The sequence below is a fragment of the Ranitomeya variabilis genome, chromosome 4, assembly GCF_051348905.1.
Source record: "Ranitomeya variabilis isolate aRanVar5 chromosome 4, aRanVar5.hap1, whole genome shotgun sequence".
Lineage (NCBI taxonomy): Eukaryota > Metazoa > Chordata > Amphibia > Anura > Dendrobatidae > Ranitomeya > Ranitomeya variabilis.
This window is the reverse complement of record NC_135235.1, coordinates 75,752,709-75,779,205: the sequence shown is the minus strand read 5'-3', so window position 1 is coordinate 75,779,205 and position 26,497 is coordinate 75,752,709. Positions and strand designations below refer to the sequence as shown.

The following is a 26,497-nucleotide window of genomic DNA, read 5'->3' as shown; positions in this document are numbered from 1 at the left end:
CATGATCACACCTTACAGATTGATGCAGTGTTTAACCCAAACAGGACTGGATCCAATAAACACTTAACATATCAACACTGCATGTAAAAATGTGACAATAACCAGAACAAAGAGGCAAAAAACAAAACCTCAATATAAGAAGCCAGAAAAACACATTTCCGAAAAGGAGTGTTCGCTACTGGTCATGTGCTGCTTGTATTGAACCATAGGATAGGGGACCATGGGCTACTACTGCCGCTGACAGGGGGTACCCCAAGCTTAGGACATTACTCCTCTGCATTTTCCTTTCACCTATGTATTGATGGCATCTACCATAGCAGAGGAACTTCCAGCTCACCCAATAAATCACACCAGCGCAGTATAAGAGCTCAGTGGCCATACCTACACATTGGTTATTAAGTTTATGTTTGGTTACAGAGTTCTCGTTCTGTACTGATGTCATTTACTTAGGCAAGCTGAAAGTTCCTCTGCTATGGCAGATACCATCACTGTATGGATGAAAAAAAAGCCATCATAGGTGTGGAGCAGCCCCAGCCAGGGGCATTAGTAGAGGAGGGTCACTTCTACTCCCTTTTTCTATGCATTCAATACAAACAGCAGCTAAATCACCGCCACATGGTCAGGCACAAGCCTACACAGGGCACAGCAGAGGCAGCATCATTAGTTTCTCTCTGTACAGCAGCATTATTTTAAAACTCATCCAATTGTGGAAAGGCTTAACTTCCCATTGTCTATCGATTAAACACTTGTGCTTGTGTGACAACCCATTTGAAAATGGTCTTCTCCTTTCATAAATCAGGAGCACACTGCTCTCCTGCCTCCTAGTTTCCTGCTTGTCGAGGGGCAATGTGCTCCTGACTGACAGTTCAAACAGCAGCTTTGTTGAGTCTGATGCTGCTATATGAGGCAACTTTACCTTTGAACCATCAGAGAAACGTTGGAGTCATCGAAACTGCCCGTATTAAGCTTTCAGAACAGCGCTTACAAACTCTACATCAAACACCTTATAAGCGCTGTGTCCTTGCCTAGGAATCAAACCACCTCATAGAGACTGCAGAGGTGGATGGTAACTTGACAGAGACGAAGAGGACTTTTAGTAACAAATAAAAAATATATTTTTTAAAGCACTGTGCAATTTTTCCCATTAAAGAACTTGGCAATAACTAGATATGAGATATATATAGATATATATGAGCCACATTACACCTCGGCATTATCTTAACTTAAACATTAACACTTTTGAAATGGGGGGGAAAAAAAACAAAACATTCTGTACGTTAGTGAATATTTTTAGTTAACAAAATTGCACCCCTTTGATCACCAGTTTGCAGCCTGACAAAAAGTTTCAATTTTTTCTCTTGTGAAAACTGAGCTGGATGTGAGGTTTGTGTGTATCCAGGGTAGCGTTTTCATTATCAATCGTAGCATTAAGGCTACTTTCACACTAGCGATATTGGCTGTACGTCGCAATGCGTCGTTTAGGAGAAAAAACGCATCCTGCAAAGTTGTCTGCAGGATGCGGTTTTTCCCCATAGACTAACATTAGCGACGCATTGCGACGTATAGCCACACGTCGCAACCGTCGTGTGACGGTTGCGTCGTGTTTTGGCGGACCGCCGGCACAAAAAAAGTTACATGTAACTTTTTTTGCGCGTCGTGTCCGCCATTTTCAACCACGCATGCGCAGCCGAAACTCCACCCCCTCCTCCCCGGACCAACCTTACAATGGGGCAATGGAAGCGTCGTTAGACTGCCTCCGCTGCCCACGTCGGGCATTTATATCACAGCATGCGTCGGTACGTCGGCCTGACGCACTGCGACGGGCCCGTACCGACGCTAGTGTGAAAGCAGCCTTATACTGCACTAATTTCCTTCTCATGTGCTTTTCTCCAGCCTGCATTCTCTGCCCTCCCCAAAACCGTACATGCATTTCTTTCCTCTCTATGCCATGGAGATATTCGTACAATCCCCCCTAAAGGAGGGGAGAGCTTTCTAACATTTTTGCTAACGCATTGAGCTAAATAAAGAACATTAAAACTAGTTATGAACTACATCTTGGTTTATCCGAGCAAGCAGCAAACTTTTCACATCGATTTAAAAATTTGGTTTGAAAGCAACAAACCCAGGAATTACCAAGTGAATGGACAGTATGCATATTTGTGTACACCAGACTAATCACAGAGCAGATGTATGGATATCCTGCATACATGAAAATCTATGTATATAACACACTGTATATCTGTTTGTACAAACAAATCCAATGCCGGAGATTGTGGCACCAAAGTATCTATGATCCATTAGGGGCGACAGATCTCAATACTAACAGATCTTAATGCAGACTCGCGTGACAGTGAACAACATGATGGAGCCGAACCTAAGCGAACTGAGTCGGATGTTTAATAGATGAAGGACTGTCTTTCACGGTGACTTGCTTGGGCTGGGACCAGTGTGGGTGAAACGCTCGCTACTACATAGACATACAAGTACACATCACTCACCCTTCTTATTGAAGCTTCTGCACTGACATGGTTTTCTGGGTGCACCCATTTTGAGGATGGCAAGCCAAGGCTAGAATAGGCATGACTTCCGTTTGGATACTGCCAAATAATGGGGTAAAGTCCCAGCTGGTTGTAAGAAGCTGAAGGGTGAGCTTGGCCAAGAAGATGAGGTGACTGGTGCTGTAACATTTGCTGTTGTTGCTGATGTGCAAGTGCCAAATGGCTAAGGCTGCTGGCGTGTGCAGTCTCTAGCTGAGGGTGACCGCCTAACAATGACCCGGGGGGCATACCAGATAGCACCGTAGGTAGTAAATGAGGATGGTGGACTGAATGGTGGGGTGTGCTACCCAGCGCATGGGCGTTCATAGCAGTCATAGGCGTTTGGTTTGAAGAGGACGTTAACATATGAGGGTTAGCCGTTAGTGCTGGGTGGTGGTTGTTTGGAGGTAAACATGCTCGATGAGCCGGAGAATGAAGAGAGAAATTGTGCTGGTGCAAATAAGGAGAAATGTGATTAGCTGCAGTATCTGGTCCGACAAGTGCTGGGTCCCTGTAAACTGTAAAATGCTCATTTTTGTCTATAATAAGCGGACTCTTTGTACACTCGATCGCACTGGCTCTTGCCACCACTGGATGGAAGCTAGACCTGTGTGTATCGCAATCCATTTTACTAGAAAGCCTAGCCACTCCAGAGAGATGACTATTGTGATAGTTCATCTTGAGTTTCACTGAATCTGGAGAGTGGACGGGACGGGACTTCAAAACATCTGGAGAAGAACTGAACTTGATTTTACTAGAAATGTCAGATAGATGTGGTTTGGTCTTCAGGGCATCCAGAGTCTGCTTTTGAAGCCTCTTCTGTTCATCCGTTAAGGACGTGCTACCGATAACGGAGGTGTGGTGGATTTTCTCCCTGTCGTTCACCTCTTTATTACTGGACTGGGGCATTTTTAAAACCCCTGAAAGTGCCAAATCTGTCTTATTGTTAATGCAGTCAATCCCACCACGTTCAGATTCCTGTTTTTTTGTACTGGAAAAATTGATGGTGCCAAATGACTGCTTGGGGTCACTGCCCTGTAGCTCCTTCTTGGCAGTGGGCAGGATGTTAAACTTGGTTGAACCGCTCTCTTGGGGTGCTTTGTCCAAATTGTTTTCATTACTCAAGACAATAGAATTTTTTGGCGTGGGCGGTTTGCTGATAAGCGGATCAGTCTGTAACAAATCGTTAGCGTTGCTCCGCTCAACCACGCTATCTTGAGCAAGCAATTTATTGGAATTCTGCTCATAAAGTGCTGTCTGTTCGGAGAGGAGGAACTGAGAGTTTTCTCTCGGCAGCTGTAAGTCAGCTGACTTTATCCTTTCTGCTTCTAGAAGCTTTTTATCTTCCCGTATTTCATCCCAGTGAGAATGCCTATCTATTAGTGTCTGTTCCTCAGCCCCCTCGCTACTTTGGGATTTTCCTTCGTCTCCATTTATCTTTGAAGTGTTCTTGCTTTTCAACTCGTTCTCGGAATTTTGCTCAGAGGAAGAATCCATTATCCTTTTATTAGAATTTTCTGAGTCGCTGCTCTCCGAGTAGTCTGAAATATTGTCTGTGCGCAGCCTTTTCAGAATTAATTTCTTTTCATCCTCTTCGGGTTTCCTCCTCTTGCTGTGAAAATGTTTGTTCCTCTTCACATTTTCTGCAAACAGAAACATAGACATTAGTCCATGTGCACTAGCTGATGACAGGTCTATGTAGTTCAATTAGGAAATCTATGGAAGTGCTGTGCTTTGGGTGGAAAAAAAACCAACACATTTGATACATTTTTAGAATATCAATCAAATTCTGACAACAAATCGAAGCAACATATCACAAGACTTGATTGATCGGGATATGCTGACCCCACAAATCGCTGGTACAAAAAAACAAAAGGAACATTTCTCAGACGTGGCGCCGATTGTACTGGCAAACTGTAGTTTTACCTTGTCTGCAACTGTCTTGGACTACCTTAAATCTCACATTGCACCATGTACAGTCACACTTTCCACCCATTTTCAGCAGAATTTCCAGATAGTTTCATCTTTTTTCCCACTTAATGACTGCGATTTCACACCAAGACCGGTTTGCACACAGCCCCCCTTAGTACCGTCATATCTTTCTTCTTTGACTCGATCTTCATCCGGCATGCTGCTGTCGGAGCCTTTCCTCTTGTTTAAGCGGGCGTTTCGGTGCTGACTCTGTTTCGTGGAGCTCTGGGAGTTCATCGCTGGTCTGGGACTATTTGCTTGTGCACGTGTATAATGACCCTGCAAAAGACACAGCAGTTTAGCAGACACGGCAGCAAAAAAACACTGGAGGAATGGAAAAGTGATCCCGATGCTTACACACCAATCTGATTGCAGATAGAATTTTCTAAAAGGCCTCTGAAAAGCTAAAGCAGCAACACCACTTTTCCTTTGCCATAGTTTTGATAAAAGCTAAAAATCTCTCCCAGTAATGCTGATCCTGCTGTAAGTATAATACAAGTCTAAAAATAAAGAAACACTGGGGATACAAGTACTGTAGTTCCTGATGAAGGAACGATCGCTCGACGTGGAATGCTGCTGGTGAATACAACAGGTTCTGTGTGGCCCTGTTAACTGTGTCATGTAGTTACTTAGAAAAAAAATGGTGTTCACCTGCGCTGTCCACAACAAACGAGCAATGCAGAATGAATCTGTGTAATAAAGTGGATAAGAATACAAGAGCACTTACCTATTAAATAATCGTTGATGGTTTGGGCAAGTGGGTGGTTGCTCTCATCAGTAGCGTGCACCGGTGCTGCTTTAGCATTTATTATCGGGGGCCTGCTGCACCCTGCGAGTGCATTTGTCATTTGCCAAGGTTTCGGTGAGTCTGCTCTTCATGTTGTGTTTTTTTGAGCTTTTCCATGTTAGCGTTTTTTGATATTAGAGTAGGACTTGCAAGTTGATGAGGACCCTTGACATTGGGTTGCAAGCTTATCCATTTTGGCCAAAATTGTAACTAATACCTCATCTAATGTATTATATACATTACTTAATTTTTCATCTTTTTTGCACTTTGTATCATCTTTTGGCAGGGTACGGCAGGGCCCCTTTATGTTGTTTCTTGTGTGTTGCATGTGTATGTATATATATATATATATATATATATATATATATATATATATATATATATATATATATATATATATATATATATATATATATATATATATATATATATATATATATATATAGTGCTGGACGACTGACTATTTAAAGTAACCCTTATCAACCACTACCTGTTGGCAATTGGAATACTCGCCAGCAACGGAACCCTGCTTTATTCCTGACGATATCAGTAGTAAGTACACTCAGTATTGTGAGAACCAGGTCACACATAGTTAAAACCACACCTGTAAAAGGTTGCATATCTTTCTAAGCAGGAGGAACCGCTACATTTTGAGAAAAAGCATTCCTAGTCATCACGACACCAGCAATAATTGTGGATGCAAAGAAATTGCACTTCTCAACCGCACATTGCCATTGAGCACCTGAGTGAGTAAAAATCCTATATCCCATTGCTCCACTACATTTATTAACTTACTCAATATAAAGGCATACGTTTATTTTTCTCTTACCCCCAAAGATCTTACTAGCACCTGAAATGATTTATCAAAATTTCTACCTCACCATCAACGATTATTTAATAAGTGCTCTTGTATTCATATCTACTTTATTACACAGATTCATTCTGTATTGCTCATTCATTGTGGCCAGCGCAGGTGAACACCATTTTTTCCAAATAATACAAATCTAATCTAGCATTCGCCACATCTTAGAGGGAATCAGGAGATTCTCGCTGCCCATATTCCATCTTCTATATTCGCTCTCAATCAATTAGAGTTGGGGTAGAGAGATGCTCCCTTACTCTCCCCCCTTATCAAAAGCTATAATGCTTCAGACCACCTCTAACGTCCCCCTTATAAGTTGGCTGTAGTTTTCTGACAGATTCTCTTTAATAAATGTACAATTTGTCTCGAACATCGTTGCATAATAGGAATTACTTACATGAATTGTGTTGCTGTTCTGGTTGGAGCGCGACCTGCGGCGACTTGTGATGCCAATATTTTCACCTTTTAGCAGAGAATATACAACATCATCGAGAAAGGTCATCTGAACCATAGAAGGATCAACATTCTGTGGCTCTAGAACCTGGGCCAAAAGACACAAACATGGCGACCATTAGTACATATGAGACAGAGGATACCAAACACAAGACAACAGAATTGAGAATAGGCTGCCATCTCAGTATTTGTAAAAGTACAGCATGGGGCTACAGATGTGCTACCAAATCCCATCATATACCAAAAACACCACTAATGAGCTTAAAGGACTCATCTTCGTACAGACATTGAAGGCATAGTAAGTCTGATCCATGGCGGTCTGAATGCTGTGCCCCCTCTAATCCAGTCTTGCTAAGGAGGATCAGTCTTCTGATTCCTGGTTATGCTAAGTTGAGATTAAAGGGAATTTGTCACCCCAAAAATCGTATATGAGCTAAGCCCACCAGCAACAGAGGCTTATCTACAGCATTCTGTAATGCTGTAGATAAGCCCCCGATGTAACCCGAAAGGTAAGAAAAACAGGTTATATTATACTCACCCAGGGGCGGTCCCGGTTCGTTTCGGGTCCGATGGGCGTCACGGTCCGGCGCCTCCCATCATCATATGATGACATCCTCTTCTTGTCTTCCTGCAGCGGCTCCGGCGAAGGCGTACTTTATCTGTCCTGTTGAGGGCAGAGCAAAGTACTGCAGTGCCCAGGCGCCGGGCCTCTCCGACCTTTCACGGCACCTCCGCACTGCAGTACTTTGCTATGCCCTCAACAGGCCAGATAAAGTACGCCTGCGCCGGAGCAGGAAGAAAAGAAGAGGACGTCATCGTATGAATATTGGAGGCCCCGGACCGGACTGCAGCGGGACCGCCCCTGGGTGAGTATAATCTAACTTGTTTTTCTTACCATTCAGGTTACAGTGGGGGCTTATCTACAGCATTACAGAATGCTGTAGATAAGCCGCTGATGATGGTGGCCTTAGCTCATAAACGATTTTTGGGGTGACAGATTCCCTTTAAAAACCCCAGGATCTCAAGACTTCACCCAACCTTGGTTACTTCAAAAGCAAGTTCAATTTGGAGATGGTAGACTCCTCCTTTGTACCCGCACATGATCACTGTCAGGGGAAAGGTTACTAAGAATTGCAGCGAATCCTATAGAAATGGATTGCACGGGCTGAATATTAATAGTGTCAGATTGCTCGAGGCAAGAAATGACCTACACAAGGAGACGGGGCGTAAAGGTAAGAGTTTCCAAAGAGACCAATAGGAGGTTAATCAGCACCAATATTAGCATTACATATAACTGTATATAGAGACACTGCGGAAATTCATTCTTTGGATCCTCTCAAAATAGAAATCCCACGTGGATCATTGTGGCTCCAATTATATTGAATTATTTAAACTCAAATTAAGTGCCAAAGAACGTAAGAAATGCCAGTGCTGGACAACTCGGCATGATAATTCTACATCATTGGCTTCCAACTCTACAATCTCCTGCCATTTTGGAGCGCAGGCACATCATAGTGCAGGTCTCCATTCTTTTCACAGATTACTTTCTAAACCAGTATGTAATATATGCTGGAAAAGCTCTTTGAGCATTTGCCCCACTGACCCAGCTCATGCCAAAAGCTGGTCTTTTTGGCATATATTTGGCTACTGAGTCAATGAACATGCATAGCCTATCAACGGAAGGCAATACAGGAAGTATCAAAGAAAGTCAAAACGCTACATATCCCACTGTATGTCTGTGCGCTGGAGAGGTTGTCGGTCTGACAAGTTCTCATTCAGGAGCACACTGCTCCCCTGACTCCCAGCTTCCTGCTTGCCCGGGGGCACCCAGCTCTTCATTTACTGACAGTTAGGACTACTGGCGTCATTGTCTCCAGCCCGAACAGTGAGCTCTGCAATGCTACAAACAGTGATCCTGCCAGCTTCAGAGTAGCACTTACAAGCTCTACTGCAGAAAGCTTGTAAGCGCTGTGCTCTTTGATTAGCAGACCGGCCACTTATGATAGACCACAGCAGTGAACGGTTACCTAAGCAATGAGCAGTAAACAATAAAATTACAAATAGCTCCCTTTAAAGGAAAGGGAGTGAACAGGTGACAGAGAAACATATTGAGGCCATCCAATGTATGCATCAAAATAATCGCAATGTATAGTGAAATGGAAAAGTCTCAGGTGCTGTACGATACACACATACACACAACATAAAAAAAAATTTAAAAAAAAATTAAGAGACCACTGCAAAATTTTCAGCTTGTCCAATTTTTTCTCTTTATGAGTATATGTTTGAGTAAAATGTAAATTGTTCTTTTATTCTATAAACTACTGACAACATGTCTCTGAAGTTCCAAGCAATACATTTTTTTTCATTTTCTGAAAATGAGAAATGGTCAAAATAACAAAAAAAAATGCATTGCTTGCAGACCTCAAATAATGCAAAAAAACAAAGTCATAATCATTTAGAAACAACAGTACTAATGTTTTATCTCAGGAAGAGTTCAGAAATCAATGTTTTGTGGAATAACCATGATTTTTAATCACAGCTTTCATGTGTCTTGGCATGCTTTCCACCAGTCTTTCACACTGCTTTAGGGTGACCTTATGCCAATCCTGGTACAAAAATGTAAGCAGTTCTTCTTTGCTTGATGGCTTGTGACTATCCATCTTCCTCTTGATTACATTCCAGAGGTTTTTAATGGGGTTCAGGTCTGGAGATTGGGCTGGCCATGACAGGGGTTTGATGTGGTGGTCCTTCACAACAAGGCAGGAATTGGGCAGGTTGTTCTTTGCATAGGACGTATGAATCAAGCCGCATACAAGGTTATCCTGGAAAAACAGTTGATTCCTTCTGCTCAGGCAATGTTCCCCAACTCTGAGGACTTGTTTATCCGGCAGGACAATGCGCCATGCCACACAGCTAGGTCAATCAAGGTGAGCATGAAGGAGCACCACATCAAATCCCTGTCATGGCCAGACCAATCTCCAGACCTGAACCCCATTGAAAACCTTTGGAATGTAATCAAGAGGAAGATGGATAGTCACAAGACTCCATTATAGTCAATGGTGACTAAGCCCCGCCCCTTCCCACAACTTTCACTTTCCGCAGTGATGGAACACTCGCACACAGCTGCTGACATCACAGGAGGTGTGATGTCACCTGCATTGTGACATCACATTCTACAAAGTTCCATGGACAACTAACTGCAGCCATTGAGCTTCAGTTGTGGTTGGCTTTGACTACAATACACGTGTGGATTGCATTTTGTTAATTTCACATACGGTTTTTTTGGTAATTGCCCTGTTGTTGCCTGACGAAACATGGACTTCACAGGGAAAAAGAGACAAAAGAAATTAAGTCGGGGAAGAACATCGACAACACCAGATGAACAAGGCCTTGCAAATAACAGGGAACTTCCAGCAAAGCTTAGGAAGAAGGACCCCAAGAAATCTGGGCAGGCTGATCAGGTAATATCTGACAATGAGGGAACGAGGAAAATTTCCTTCTTAAAAACTATACAAAAAACATCTGGCAAGCTTGTGTTATACATCAGAAATCAAGCTGATAACATTCTGAAAAGACGGATTACAAGAGAGAAGAAAACCGCCAATGTGGGTCCTACCAGGACCATTAACACGAAAGGCAATGAGAGTATAGCAGAAGAGGAAGGAACTGGGAAAAAGAGGAAACGGGAAGATCCAGCCGCCATTCAAGAAGACATCTCTGGCGAATGTAGCGGTCCCAGTAACAAACAAATAAAGATCACTGTCCCTCTCACCAGGGATAAGTTTATCTTCCGTAGTATACTCGGAGAAGGGGGTTATGGAAAGGTTATGCTGGCCACTGATAAGATACGAAGAGAAAATGTGGCACTTAAAATCATAAAGAAAAAAAGCCTCATCTCCCACCCTGAATGCCTTGTGGAACAACATGTCCTGAAGATTACCCACAATAGCAGATTCCTAACACACTGCCATGCCGCATTTCAGACTGAACACCATGCCTATTTTGTCACCGAGCTGGCCAGTGGAGGGGATCTGCATGACTATATATATAGCACCATTCCTCTGAGGGACTCTATAGTATTTATGGCAGCAGAAATCGTTTGTGGCCTACAATTCCTGCACACCAACGGCATCATCCACCGGGATATAAAACCGGACAACATCCTGCTGACTGGCGACGGCCACATCAAAATTACAGACTTTGGACTATGTCTATGTGAGGAGAGATTTAATGCCAGTGATTTCGGAGGAACACCTGGCTATGGCGCCCCAGAAATGATCATGGGAGACTTTTATGATGCCGGTGTAGACTGGTTCGCCTTCGGTGTTGTTTTATACAACATGATCCTCCAAGACTCACCATTTGAAGGAGACACCAGTGAAGAGATTGAGAATAATGTCATCTACCATGAACCATCATATGAAGACCTCACTGACTACGCTGCTGCTCACATTATATCCAGGCTTCTCTGCAAAGACCAATCTGTCCGGCTAGGGGTAAATGGGAAAATCAGAAATCACCCCTTCTTTTGAAGCCTGGACAGACATCGAGACAGGAAAAGCCCCATCTCCTGTTAGAATAGAAAATAACATGGATGTCATCATGGGACAGCGGATCCCAGCACCACGCAGTGCGGAACTGAATGAGAAAATTCCTGTAGAACAACAGAAGATATTTACTAATTTTCCGTTTGTGACTCCAGCATGGAGCACAACTTACTACTAATCGTGAAACAGGAAAATAACATCTAAACCTCCTGTTTCTTAACTTAAAGTTATACAGTTATACTGAATAAAATGACACCTTGGTTGATGAAATCCATCTTGTGGTTGTTGCTTAATCTGTATGTGTAGTTTTCAGTTTATATGAGATTCTCGTACTTCGGGGGCAGTCTGTGGGGGGTCTTTATGTGGTGCTCTGATTCAGGGGTGGGCTGGGCCCAGGGGGCAGGGAGGAAAATCCCCCCCAGGCCACTCACCCAGCAGCTGTACAGGGCCGGCCGCCTGATGGCCGCTCACAGAAAACTGTGCATGGCCGTGTCTGCTGTGCTGTACTGTACTGTGATGCGGCTGGCAGCAGGGTTGTGTCTAGATCAGAGTTGGTTTTTTGTGATTCTCATTTTAGCCACTCTGATCTAAACAGCTGGACTGTAGGAGGCTCCGCCCCTTCTGGTGACATCATTCCCTAAAACATCAACTCCGATCTAGTCCATTATACTACATACTAGATGGTGGCCCGATTCTAACGCATCTGGTATTCTAGAATGCACAGCCACATAGTATATAACAGCCCACGTAGTATATAGCACAGCCACGTAGTATATAGCACAGCCACGTAGCATATAACACAGCCCCCGCAGTATATAACAGCCCCCGCAGTATATAACACAGCCCACGTAGCATATAGCATAGCCACGTAGCATATTAACAGCCCATGTAGTATATAGCACAGCCACGTAGCATATAACAGCCCACGTAGTACAGGTCCTTCTCAAAAAATTAGCATATAGTGTTAAATTTCATTATTTACCATAATGTAATGATTACAATTAAACTTTCATATATTATAGATTCATTATCCACCAACTGAAATTTGTCAGGTCTTTTATTGTTTTAATACTGATGATTTTGGCATACAACTCCTGATAACCCAAAAAACCTGTCTCAATAAATTAGCATATCAAGAAAAGGTTCTCTAAACGACCTATTACCCTAATCTTCTGAATCAACTAATTAACTCTAAACACATGCAAAAGATACCTGAGGCTTTTAAAAACTCCCTGCCTGGTTCATTACTCAAAACCCCCATCATGGGTAAGACTAGCGACCTGACAGATGTCAAGAAGGCCATCATTGACACCCTCAAGCAAGAGGGTAAGACCCAGAAAGAAATTTCTCAACAAATAGGCTGTTCCCAGAGTGCTGTATCAAGGCACCTCAATGGTAAGTCTGTTGGAAGGAAACAATGTGGCAGAAAACGCTGTACAACGAGAAGAGGTGACCGGAACCTGAGGAAGATTGTGGAGAAGGACCGATTCCAGACCTTGGGGAACCTGAGGAAGCAGTGGACTGAGTCTGGTGTGGAAACATCCAGAGCCACCGTGCACAGGCGTGTGCAGGAAATGGGCTACAGGTGCCGCATTCCCCAGGTAAAGCCACTTTTGAACCATAAACAGCGGCAGAAGCGCCTGACCTGGGCTACAGAGAAGCAGCACTGGACTGTTGCTAAGTGGTCCCAAGTACTTTTTTCTGATGAAAGCAAATTTTGCATGTCATTCGGAAATCAAGGTGCCAGAGTCTGGAGGAAGACTGGGGAGAAGGAAATGCCAAAATGCCTGAAGTCCAGTGTCAAGTACCCACAGTCAGTGATGGTGTGGGGTGCCATGTCAGCTGCTGGTGTTGGTCCACTGTGTTTCATCAAGGGCAGGGTCAATGCAGCTAGCTATCAGGAGATTTTGGAGCACTTCATGCTTCCATCGGCTGAAATGCTTTATGGAGATGAAGATTTCATTTTTCAGCACGACCTGGCACCTGCTCACAGTGCCAAAACCACTGGTAAATGGTTTACTGACCATGGTATTACTGTGCTCAATTGGCCTGCCAACTCTCCTGACCTGAACCCCATAGAGAATCTGTGGGATATTGTGAAGAGAAAGTTGAGAGACGCAAGACCCAACACTCTGGATGAGCTTAAGGCCGCTATTGAAGCATCCTGGGCCTCCATAACATATCAGCAGTGTCACAGGCTGATTGCCTCCATGCCACGCCGCATTGAAGCAGTCATTTCTGCCAAAGGATTCCCGACCAAGTATTGAGTGCATAACTGAACATTATTATTTGATGGTTTTTTTGTTTGGTATTAAAAAACACTTTTATTTGATTGGACGGGTGAAATATGCTAATTTATTGAGACAGGTTTTTTGGGTTATCAGGAGTTGTATGCCAAAATCATCAGTATTAAAACAATAAAAGACCTGACAAATTTCAGTTGGTGGATAATGAATCTATAATATATGAAAGTTTAATTGTAATCATTACATTATGGTAAATAATGAAATTTAACACTATATGCTAATTTTTTGAGAAGGACCTGTATATAACACAGCCCACACAGTATATAGCACAGCCACGTACTATATAGCACAGCCACGTACGATATAGCACAGCCACGTACGATATAGCACAGCCACGTACGATATAGCACAGCCACGTACGATATAGCACAGCCACGTACGATATAGCACAGCCACGTACGATATAGCACAGCCACGTACGATATAGCACAGCCACGTACGATATAGCACAGCCACGTACGATATAGCACAGCCACGTACGATATAGCACAGCCACGTACGATATAGCACAGCCACGTACGATATAGCACAGCCACGTACGATATAGCACAGCCACGTACGATATAGCACAGCCACGTACGATATAGCACAGCCACGTACGATATAGCACAGCCACGTACGATATAGCACAGCCACGTAGTATATAAACACAGCCCACGCAGTATATTGCACAGCCCACGCAGTATATAACACAGCCCACGCAGTATATAACACAGCCCACGCAGTATATAACACAGCCCCCGCAGTATATAACACAGCCCACGCAGTATATAACACAGCCCACGCAGTATATAACACAGCCCACGCAGTATATAACACAGCCCACGCAGTATATAACACAGCCCACGCAGTATATAACACAGCCCACGCAGTATATAACACAGCCCACGCAGTATATAACACCCCACGCAGTATATAACACAGCCCACGCAGTATATAACACAGCCCACGCAGTATATAACACAGCCCACGCAGTATATAACACAGCCCACGCAGTATATAACACAGCCCACGCAGTATATAACACAGCCCACGCAGTATATAACACAGCCCACGCAGTATATAATTAAATTAAATTAAATTTAAGAGGGGACTGGATACCTTTCTGGAAAAGTATAATGTTACAGGGTATATACACTAGATTCCTTGATAAGGCGTTGATCCAGGGAACTAGTCTGATTGCCGTATGTGGAGTCGGGAAGGAATTTTTTTCCCCATGGTGGAGTTACTCTTTGCCACATGGGGTTTTTTTGCCTTCCCCTGGATCAACATGTTAGGGCATGTTAGGTTAGGCTATGGGTTGAACTAGATGGACTTACAGTCTTCCTTCAACCTTAACCCCTTCACCCCCAAGGGTGGTTTGCACGTTAATGACCGGGCCAATTTTTACAATTCTGACCACTGTCCCTTTATGAGGCTATAACTCTGGAACGCTTTGACGGATCTTGGCGATTCTGACATTGTTTTCTCGTGACATATTGTACTTCATGTTAAAGGTAAAATTTATTCGATATAACTTGCGTTTATTTGTGAAAAAAATGGAAATTTGGCGAAAATTTTGAAAATTTTGCAATTTTCCAACTTTGAATTTTTGTGCCCTTAAATCACAGACATATGTCACGCAAAATACTTAATAAGTAACATTTCCCACATGTCTACTTTACATCAGTACAATTTTGGAACCAAAATTTTTTTTTGTGACGGAGTTATAAGGGTTAAAAGTTGACCAGCAATTTCTCATTTTTACAACACCATTTTTTTTTAGGGACCACATCTCATTTGAAGTCATTTTGAGGGGTCTATATGATAGAAAATACTCAAGTGTGACACCATTCTAAAAACTGCACCCCTCAAGGTGCTCAAAACCACATTCAAGAAGTTTATTAACCCTTCAGGTGTTTCACAGGAATTTTTGGAATGTTTAAATAAAAATGAACATTTAACTTTTTTTTCACACAAAATTTATTTCAGCTCCAATTTGTTTTATTTTACCAAGGGTAACAGGAGAAAATGGACCCCCAAAGTTGTTGTACAATTTGTCCTGAGTACGATGATACCCCATATGTGGGTGTAAACCATTGTTTAGGCGCATGGCAGAGCTTGGAAGGGAAGGAGCGCCATTTGACTTTTCAATGCAAAATTGACTGGAATTGAGATGGGACGCCATGTTGCGTTTGGAGAGCCCCTGATGTGCCTAAACATTGAAACTCCCTACAAGTGACACCATTTTGGAAAGTAGACCCCCTAAGGAACTTATCTAGATGTGTGGTGAGCACTTTGACCCACCAAGTGCTTCACAGAAGTTTATAATGCAGAGCCGTAAAAATAAAAAATCATATTTTTTCACAAAAATGATCTTTTCGCCCCCAATTTTTTATTTTCCCAAGGGTAAGAGAAGAAATTGGACCCCAAAAAATGTTGTGCAATTTGTCCTGAGTACGCTGATACCCCATATGTGGGTGTAAACCACTGTTTGGGCGCATGGCAGAGCTTGGAAGGGAAGGAGCGCCATTTGACTTTTCAATGCAAAATTGACTGGAATTGAGATGGGACGCCATGTTGCGTTTGGAGAGCCCCTGATGTGCCTAAACATTGAAACTCCCTACAAGTGACACCATTTTGGAAAGTAGACCCCCTAAGGAACTTATCTAGATGTGTGGTGAGCACTTTGACCCACCAAGTGCTTCACAGAAGTTTATAATGCAGAGCCGTAAAAATAAAAAATCATATTTTTTCACAAAAATGATCTTTTCGCCCCCAATTTTTTATTTTCCCAAGGGTAAGAGAAGAAATTGGACCCCAAAAAATGTTGTGCAATTTGTCCTGAGTACGCTGATACCCCATATGTGGGTGTAAACCATTGTTTGGGCGCATGGCAGAGCTTGGAAGGGAAGGAGCGCCATTTGACTTTTCAATGCAAAATTGACTGGAATTGAGATGGGACGCCATGTTGCGTTTGGAGAGCCCCTGATGTGCCTAAACATTGAAACTCCCTACAAGTGACACCATTTTGGAAAGTAGACCCCCTAAGGAACTTATCTAGATGTGTTTTGAGAGCTTTGAACCCCCAAGTGTTTCACTACAGATTATAACGCAGAGCCGTGAAAATAATTTTTTTTTTTTTTCTCAAAAATGATTTTTTAGCCCCCAGCTTTGTATTTTTACAAGGGTAACAGAATAAATTGGACCCCAAAATGTGTTTTCCAATTTGTCCTGAGTACGCTGATACCCCATATGTGGGGGGGAACCACTGTTTGGGCGCATGACAGAGCTCGGAAGGGAAGGAGCGCCATTTGGAATGCAGACTTAAATGGATTGGTCAGCAGCCGTCACGTTGCATTTGCAGAGCCCCTGATGTACCCAAACAGTACAAACCCCCCACAAGTGACCCCATATTGGAAACTAGACCTCCCAAGGAACTTATCTAGATGTGTTTTGAGAACTTTGAACCCCCAAGTGTTTCACTAAAGTTTATAGCGCAAAGCCGTGAAAATAAAAATTCTTTTTTTTTTTTCACAAAAATGATTTTTTAGCCCCCAGTTTTGTATTTTCACAAGGGTAACAGGATAAATTAGACCCCAAAAGTTGTTGTCCAATTTGTCCTGAGTACGCTGATACCCCATATGTCGGGGGGAACCACTGTTTGGGCGCATGACAGAGCTCGGAAGGGAAGGAGCGCCATTTGGAATGCAGCCTTAAATGGATTGGTCTGCAGGCGTCACGTTGCATTTGCAGAGCCCCTGATGTACCCAAACAGTACAAACCCCCCACAAGTGACCCCATATTGGAAACTAGACCTCCCAAGGAACTTATCTAGATGTGTTGTGAGAACTTTGAACCCCCAAGTGTTTCACTACAGTTTATAATGCAGAGCCGTGAAAATAAAACATCTTTTTTTTCCCACAAAAATGATTTTTAGCCCCCCAAATTTTTATTTTCCTAAGGATAACAAGAGAACTTGGACCCCAGAAGTTGTTGTTCAATTTGTCCCGAGTACGCTGATAACACATATGTTGGGGTAAACCCCTTTTTGGGCGCACGGGAGAGCTCGGAAGGGAAGGAGCACTGTTTTACTTTTTCAACGCAGAATTGGCTGGAATTGAGATTGGACGCCATGTCGCGCTTGGAGAGCCCCTGATGTGCCTGGACAGTGGAAACCCCCCAATTCTACCTGAAACCCTAACCCAAACACACCCCTAACCCTAATCCCAACGGTAACCCTAACCACACCCCTAGCCCTGACACACCCATAATTCTAATCCCAACCCTAATCCAAACGTAAATGTAATCCAAACCCTAACCCTAACTTTAGCCCCAACCCTAACTTTAGCCCCAACCCTAACTTTACCTCCAACCCTAGCCCTAACCCTAACCCTACCCCTAACCCTAACCCTAAACGTGACTGAAATACGTGGCACTGAAATACGTGGCACTGAAATACGTGGCACTGAAATACGTGGCACTGAAATACGTGGCACTGAAATACGTGATACGTGGCACTTAAATACGTGGCACTGAAACACGTGGCACTGAAATACGTGGCACTGAAATACGTGGCACTGAAATACGTGGCACTTAAATAAGTGGCACTGAAATATGTGATATGTGGCACTGAAATACGTGGCACTGAAATACGTGGCACTGAAATACGTGGCACTGAAATACGTGGCACTGAAATATGTGATACGTGGCACTTAAATACGTGGCACTGAAACACGTGGCACTGAAATACGTGATACGTGGCACTGAAATACGTGGCACTGAAATACGTGCAACTGAAATACGTGGTACTAAAATATGTGGCACTGAAATACGTGATACGTGGCACTGAAATACGTGGCACTGAAACACGTGCCACTGAAATACGTGATACGTGGCACTGAAATACATGGCACTGAAATACGTGGCACTGAAATACGTGGCACTGAAATACGTGGCACTGAAATACGTGGCACTATGACTGTCAGAAAATGTTCATTAAACGGTTAGGGGTGAGGTTAGGGGTAGAGTTAGGGTTAGGGTTTGGATCCCTTTATCACCTTGATGGTGGTGGGTGGCTTTTCAGTGTGTTTTCTGTTTTTTTCGATAAAAATGCATGCGTTTTTAACGCAAACAAACGCATGTGCTTAAAAACGCAAGAAAATACTGCAGGTTGTATTTCTGAAAATGAACGCATGCAGAAAAAAACCGCATGCGTTTGAAAACGCGACCAAACGCGTACAAAAAAACCGCATGCGTTTTCAATGTTAAATATAGGGAAAAAACGCATGCGTTTTTTTGTGCAAAAAACGCTGCAGACAAAAACGGAAGTGTGAAACCAGCGACGCTTTTTATAGCAAAAAAGTTTTTGCGTCTCCACATTTTGAGACCTATTTTTTTTCCACATTTGCTCCACAGAGTCATGTGAGGTCTTGTTTTTTGCGGGACGAGTTGACGTTTTTATTGGTAACATTTTCGGACACGTGACCGTTTTTGATCGCTTTTTATTCCGATTTTTGTGAGGCAGAATGACCAAAAACCTGCTATTCATGAATTTCTTTTGGGGGAGGCGTTTATACCGTTCCGCGTTTGGTAAAATTGATAAAGCAGTTTTATTCGTCGGGTCAGTACGATTACAGCGATATCTCATTTATATCATTTTTTTTATGTTTTGGCGCTTTTATACGATAAAAACTATTTTATAGAAAAAATAATTATTTTGGTATCGCTTTATTCTCAGGACTATAACTTTTTTATTTTTTTGCTGATGATGCTGTATGGCGGCTTGTTTTTTGCGGGACAAGATGACGTTTTCAGCGGTATCATGGATATTTATATCAGTCTTTTTGATCGCGTGTTATTCCACTTTTTGTTCGGCGGTATGGTAATAAAGCGTTGTTTTTTGCCTCGTTTTTTTTTTTTTTTTCTTACGGTGTTTACTGAAGGGGTTAACTAGTGTGGCAGTTTTATAGGTTGGGTCGTTACGGACGTGGCGATACTAAATATGTGTACTTTTATTGTTTTTTTTTTTTAATTTAGATAAAGAAATGTATTTATGGGAATAATATTTTTTTTTTTTTCATTATTTTGGAATATTTTTTTTTATTTTTTTTTACACATTTGGAAATTTTTTTTTTTACTTTTTTACTTTGCCCCAGGGGGGGACAATACAGATCGGTGATCTGTCAGTTTGCATAGCACTCTGACAGATCACCGATCTGATTGAAGTGCAGGCTGCTTCACAGTGCCTGCTCTGAGCAGGCGTCTGTGAAGCCACCTCCCTCCCTGCAGGACCCGGATCCGCGGCCATCTTGGATCCGGGTCTGGAGCAGGCAGGGAGGGAGGTAAGACCCTCGCAGCAACGCGATCACATCGCGTTGCTGCGGGGGGCTCAGGGAAGCCCGCAGGGAGCCCTCTCCCTGCGCGATGCTTCCCTGCATCGCCGGCACATCGCGATCATGTTTGATCGCGGTGTGCCGGGGGTTAATGTGCCGGGGGCGGTCCGTGACCGCTCCTGGCACATAGTGCCGGATGTCAGCTGCGATATGCAGCCGACACCCGGCCGCGATCGGCCGCGCTCCCCCCGTGAGCGCGGCCGATCGGCTATGACGTACTATCCCGTCGGCGGTCATACGGGCCCACCCCACCTCGACGGGATAGTACGTCAAATGTCGGGAAGGGGTTAATAACTATGTAACTATGTAACATTCTATGTTTTTACTATTGATGCTGCATAGGCATCTGGGGATGCTTCAGCAAGGCTGGAATTGGGCAGGTTGTTCTTTGCGAAGGACGTATGAATCAAGCCGCATACAAGTTTATCCTGGAAAAACAGTTGAATCCTTCTGCTCAGGCAATGTTCCCCAACTGTGAGGACTGGTCTTTCCAGCAGGACAATGCGCCATGCCACACAGCTAGGTCAATCTAGGTGTGGATGAAGGACCACCACATCAAATCCCTGTTATGTGCAGCCCAATCTCCAGACCTGAACCCCACTGAAATCCTCTGGAATGTAATCAAGAGGATGATGGATAGTCACAAGCCATCAAACAAAGAAGAACTGCTTACATTTTTGCACCAGAAGCAGCGTGACAGACTGGTGGAAAGCATGCCAAGACGCATGAAAGCTGTGATTTAAAAATCTTGGTTATTCCACAATATATTGATTTCTGAACTCTTCCTGAGTTTAATCATTACCATTGTTGTTTCTAAATGATTATGAACTTGTTTTTTGCATTATTTGAGGTCAGAAAGGAAAGCATTTTTTGTTATTTTGACTATTTCTCCTTTTCAGAATAAAAATATAAAATTTATAGCTTGGAACTTCAGAGACATGTTTTGTCAGTTCATAGAATAAAAGAACATTTTACTCAAAAATATACATATAAAGGGAAAAATCAGACACACAAACTGAACATTTTGCAGTGGTCTCTTAATTTTTGCCAGAGCTGTACATATTTTACCTATGTGCCTTTCACTTACCTGGTCGTTCATAACAATCATAGTGCGGGTGAAAAGGTCATGGTGAGTAATTATACCAGTGAACCACTGGGTGGCAGAGTCTTGTCTGTACACCCTCACTCGATAGCCGTTTAAGGAGTAAGGTCCTAGGAGAAAAACAATGACACATTCAGATACTCGGAAATCTGTGTCTCGGGAGGTCTCCTGGTTCTCTTCCAGCAGTTACATCATCCAGGGCTTCATTTCCAGATACTGACACACTTAGAGCAGACAAACAAACCCTCAATCTAGAAGTCATACATGTCCAAGAGTCGCCACCAGTATTTTCCATAACATTTCCAGGCTGACTCCAGCAGTCTCAAGTGACGATTAGGTCATTTCTAAATGTCAGGTCATTTCCCATTGTTGTGAGCAGCGAATATAAAAGGAAGAGTGTTCCTAGAGCTACAGTGACTGGAGCCGCATCGTGTAATCACGGGCACCCACAGGGTAACTTCTCAGTTGCTCACAAATTGTGTGAAGAGGCTTCAATGACTGAGAAGTAACTAATTAAAGAGAATCTGTCAACAGGTTTTTGATACCCCATCTGGGAGCAGCATGATGTAGAGGCAGGGAGCCCGATTCCAGTGATCTATCACTTACTGGGCTGCTTGCTGTAGTTTTCATAAAATCACTGTTTTATCTGCTGCAGATCTAGCAATTCTCTCAATGCAGAGCTCTGTATAACTCGACCACACCACTGATTGGCTGCTTCCTGCATATGCACAGGAAGCGGTCAGTGGTGTGGGCAAAGTTATACAGGGCTCAGTATTTAGAGGAGTGGAAGATATGCAGCAGAGAAAATAGTAAGGATATCAAAAAGACAGCAAGGAGCTCAGTAAGTGATACATCATTATAAACAGGGTCTCTACCACCTAATCTAAGAGTCTGGGCTGTGGAGTCAGTAAGCCAAACAACCGACTCAAGACTCCTCAATTTCCCCAACTCGGACTCCCCAGCACTGGTGACTACTGAGCATGTACATAAAGTGCAGCACAGATTCATCTCATCTACGACTCCCCAGCACTGGTGACTACTGAGCATGTACATAAAGTGCAGCACAGATTCATCTCATCTACGACTCCCCAGCACTGGTGACTACTGAGCATGTACATAAAGTGCAGCACAGATTCATCTCCACTAAAAGCCTTAGATCAGGCATTTATAGGACATTTCAGAACTTCTCCAAACTCTTATGAAAGCATTTACAGCACATCCTACATGGCACTACCGGACCCAATGTATTCTTTATTTCAGGAGTGCGAGTCGGTCCATTTTATTCCGACTCCGCCAAAATCGACCGACTCCGACTGCACGACTGACTCCACAGCCCTGCTGAGAACAACATGGTGTAGAGAGATGAAAGCCTGGAGACACACTCTACCTGTTCAGGAACTTTTATCCCTGTTACAAAATGGGGTGGCATTATGCATGTGTGACGGCTGCTCTAGTCATTTTTTACTGGGCATCCAGAGTCAATACTACTAGTCAGGCCTATGGGAAAAAAATGGTGAAGCTCAATTCTAACAGGGACAAAAAAGTCCCAATACTGCAGATTGGGGTGGTTCCCAGTGGTCAGATGCCACCAATCAATGTGTCATCACTAGTGATGAGCGAGCGTGCCAGGATAAGGTGTTATCTGAGAATGCTCATGTCTTAATCAAGAATTTTCAGAGTGCTCGAAAAAAATGATCAAATCACCTAGGCTGCATGTCTTGCGGTTTCGAACAGCCACAACACATGCAAAGACCATCTAACAAACAGGACAGCCGCGATACATGCAGCTGCGACGACTCGAGCATTTTTTTTAGATTATGTCGAAAATACTCAATTAAATAAAGAGCATGCTGAGTTAACACCTTACCTGAGCACGCTCACTCATCACTAGTCATCACCTATCCTCTTGTTTTCACTGGAGAACCCCTTTAATAATGCCCAACAGCCAAGCCAGCTACTAAAAAAAGTATGGAAACAGCATGGGAACTCGTCACTTTATAATTTTCAGTTGCCTAAATCTTAAAGGTTTCCTCTCTTGCACCATTCTGACAAATTAGGGGAATAGCATAGATCCCCACGCATCATATGATTTCTCTGTGCCCATCCTGTAGCACATTTCTCCCGTCAGTCACAGCCTGCAGTACATCACTCCATCACCACTCTCCCTCCTACTCTGCACAGAAATCCTGAAAGTTGTCCTGTGTACAGCAGAGGCTGGAGTTGGCGAAGTGGTCATCAGTCATTCAAGCATGATCCCTGGACAGAGAGAAGACAGTGGGAAACATAGGAAAGGCAGCAGGGATCATACATGCACAAGCCTAGAACCTCAGTACTACCCATATACTAAAGCCAGCAGTGACGTTACGTATGAGGGCAGTGTAATGGAGGCTGAAAACCATGCCGCCTGTATATGGACCAGCAGAGGGACATCACAGACCTATAACATTAGACATGGACGACATTTCTAATAAGTCTGAGGGAAAGCTTAAGGACAAATCAAACCATAGTTAGGACAACCAGCTTGTATGGTTCAGCATATTTAGCTTCAGATTGCACTGGTACCCCATGAATGCGCATTCAGGACCCATTCATAAGCAAACACTAGGTCAATATCTGACTCAGGTGTACAAATACTTGCAAAAGTATTCACCCCCTTGGCATTTATTGTGTTTTGCCACCTCACAACCTGGAATTTCAATATTTTTGTAGGGTTTGCATCAATTTACGTAAACAACATGCCTACAATTGTGAACATTTGGTTTTCTTTCCCTAAAGTCAGTACTTTGTAGAGCCTCCTTTTGCAGCAATTACAGTTGCAAGTTCAATAAGTCTCTGTGAGCTTTCCATATCTTGCCACTGGGATTTTTGCCCATTCCTCAAGGCAAAACTGATCCATCTATTTCAAGTTAGGTGGTCTGACCACACAGATTCTCAATTGAGATCTTGACTTTGACTAGGCCACTACAAAACATTTAATCATTTCCCTTAAACCACTTGAGTGTTGCTTTAGAAGTATGCTTTATGTCATTGTCTTGTTGGAAGGTGAACCTCCACCCTCAGTTTCAAATCACTGAAACAGGTTTTGTTCAAGAATATTCCTGTATTTTGCACCATCCAACTTCCCTTCAACTTGAGCCATTTTCTTTGTTCCTGCTGCCAAAAAATATCCCCACAAGATGATGCTGCCACCACCATGCTTCTTTTTGGGGATGGTGTTTTTGGGGTGTTGAGCTGTGTTGATTTGGCATCAGACATCGCGTTTACCTCAGTGGCCAAATGTTCTTGGGGATCAAAGTATGTATGTATGTATGTATGTATGTATGTATGTATGTATGTATGCATGCATGTGTGTGTGTGCATGCATGCATTTGTGTATATATATATATATATATATATATATATATATATATATATATATATATATATATATATATATATATATATATATATATATATATATATATATATATATCCCAACCTTGACTTGTAATCTTTAACTTTGTCCCTGTCTTGTTTGGAGATCTCCTTGGTCTTCATGGTGTGGCTTGGAAATCTCCTTGGTCTTCATGGTGTTGTTTGGAGATCTCAATGGTCTTCATGGTGTTGTTTGGAGATCTCATTGGTCTTCATGGTGCTGTCTGGAGATCTCATTGGTCTTCATGGTGTTGCTTGGAGATCTCCTTGGTGTTGCTTGGAAATCTCCTTGGTCTTCATGGTGCTGTTTGGAGATCTCATTGGTCTTTATGGTGTTGTTTGGAGATCTCATTGGTCTTCATAGTGTTTGGTTAGTGGTGCCTCTTTCTTAGGGTACTGTCACACAGTGGCACTTTGGTCGCTATGACGGCACGATCCGTGACGTTCCAGCGATATCCATACGATATCGCAGTGTCTGACACGCTACTGCGATCAGGGACCCCGCTGAGAATCGTACGTCGTAGCAGATCGTTTGAAACTTTCTTTCGTCGTCTAGTGTCCCGCTGTGGCGGCATGATTGCATCGTGTGACAAAGGTGTGCACGATATTGTATACGATGTGCGCATAATAACCAATGGCTTCTACATCGCAAATACGTCATGAAATTATCGCTCCAGCGTCGTGCATTGCAAAGTGTGACCGCAGTCTACGACGCTGGAGCGATAATCAAACGACGCTGCAACGTCACGGATCGTGCTGTCGTAGCGACCAAAGTGCCACTGTGTGACAGTACCCTGAATGACAGACATGGGACACTTAGACTGCACACAGGTGGACTTCCTTTCACTAAGCATGTGACTTATGAAGGGAATTGCTTGCACCAGACATTTTTAAGGGCTTAATAGCAAAAGGGGTGAATACATATGCAAATTTTAAGTTATTTGATCCCATGAATGTAATTTATACCTATATTTTTCTCACTTCGCCAACTTAGACTATTTAGTGCTGATACATCACATACAAATAGGATAATAAAATATTTAAACAACGGTTGTTATGTAACAAAAAAGGTAAAAAGCCAAGTGAGTGATTACTTTTGCAAGCCACTGTATGAGAGGCACAAAAATAATCACCTTTGCACAGACCCAATTACAATATTTATAACTTTAAAGTGGTGCTGCACAATGTCTCTACATCAATCAATAGAGGAAAGCACTTGTGACTGGCGCCTCAAGGTAGCAGGTTATTTTTAAGACCGGGAAACAGCAGCAAAAGAAATTTTTTTTAACCACAGAATGCTCATTTATTTTTGCATATTTTACAAGATTTCTACTGCTACTTCTGCATTAAATATGTTTAATCAGTCCAGCAATGTCTCTTTTCCTGTGTATAAGGTCAATTACGTAACCTGCTCCCTGCTTATCATTATCTGTACAATATAGTACAGGTAAACCCTCAGGTTATAGCTCCAGATATAGAGAGCTGGAAGAAAATAACATATGTAAGATAGGACAAAGGGAGAACGAGGCACAAATCACATTCAATTACTGAAATGTCATAGTACTACAGGTTATTACCCAAGTGCCGTGAATGTCTGCAGCTGCGGTTAACAGAGGAAAGGCTGCTATCTGGTATTGTCTATTTCATCTCATTTTCTGCACAGTTCACAAAGTGGCTGTACAACTCAAATAAGAATTCTGCTTAGAACAGCAATTAAAGGAGGTGTCGGGCTACACTCCCTTCTGCACCGTGTAGTGCATGGGGCTGGTGAGAGACATCTGCCAGCTCGCAGGTGCAAGGCCTGGGTATCGCGCAACCGTCCTATGCTAAAAAAATAACAGGAGCAAGACACATGCACGTGAGCCGGCAGATATCTGTAGCCGTGATGCCACCAGCCAAGCTAAGCAAAAGTCTCTGGAGCAGGTGGATTACCCTTTAATATGCTTACAGGGTGTAAATACAGGTGTCAGGATCTCTTGACATTAGCAGGGTCACAAGGAAAGAAATTCGCTAGTGGTGTGTGAAGGGGGCTGGCTGCTAATTTGAATAGCTATTCCAGAATACCAATGTATAGTAATAGAAGAGGGATGGCTTAGCTACTGAATCGAGTCCATCATCCAGCCGCTTTCACACACAGCACTGAG

General features: G+C 43.0%; 2 protein-coding genes across 5 annotated transcripts in view; one reads left to right on the top strand and one right to left on the bottom strand.

Annotated features, from left to right (window-relative positions):
* Nucleotides 1-26,497, bottom strand: part of JMJD1C (jumonji domain containing 1C) — a 280,338-nt gene that overhangs the window by 47,352 nt on the left and 206,489 nt on the right. For all 4 annotated transcript variants that reach the window (XM_077258765.1, XM_077258768.1, XM_077258766.1 and 1 more), the window contains 4 exons: nucleotides 20,925-21,049; nucleotides 6,555-6,698; nucleotides 4,628-4,787; nucleotides 2,499-4,180 (listed from right to left, as the gene is read on the bottom strand). In XM_077258765.1, the coding sequence (XP_077114880.1) occupies nucleotides 2,499-4,180; nucleotides 4,628-4,787; nucleotides 6,555-6,698; nucleotides 20,925-21,049 (2,111 nt within the window). The remainder of the gene's footprint in view (nucleotides 1-2,498; nucleotides 4,181-4,627; nucleotides 4,788-6,554; nucleotides 6,699-20,924; nucleotides 21,050-26,497) is intronic.
* Nucleotides 9,598-11,405, top strand: LOC143769837 (protein kinase C delta type-like). Its single transcript, XM_077258769.1, has one exon. It carries the CDS (start codon nucleotides 9,925-9,927, stop codon nucleotides 11,140-11,142), a length of 1,218 nt encoding a protein of 405 aa, XP_077114884.1. The 5' UTR covers nucleotides 9,598-9,924; the 3' UTR covers nucleotides 11,143-11,405.

Excerpts from the sequence above, each read along its gene's own strand:
- LOC143769837 (XM_077258769.1), top strand. The coding sequence starts at position 9,925 with ATGGACTTCACAGGGAAAAAGAGACAAAAGAAATTAAGTCGGGGAAGA.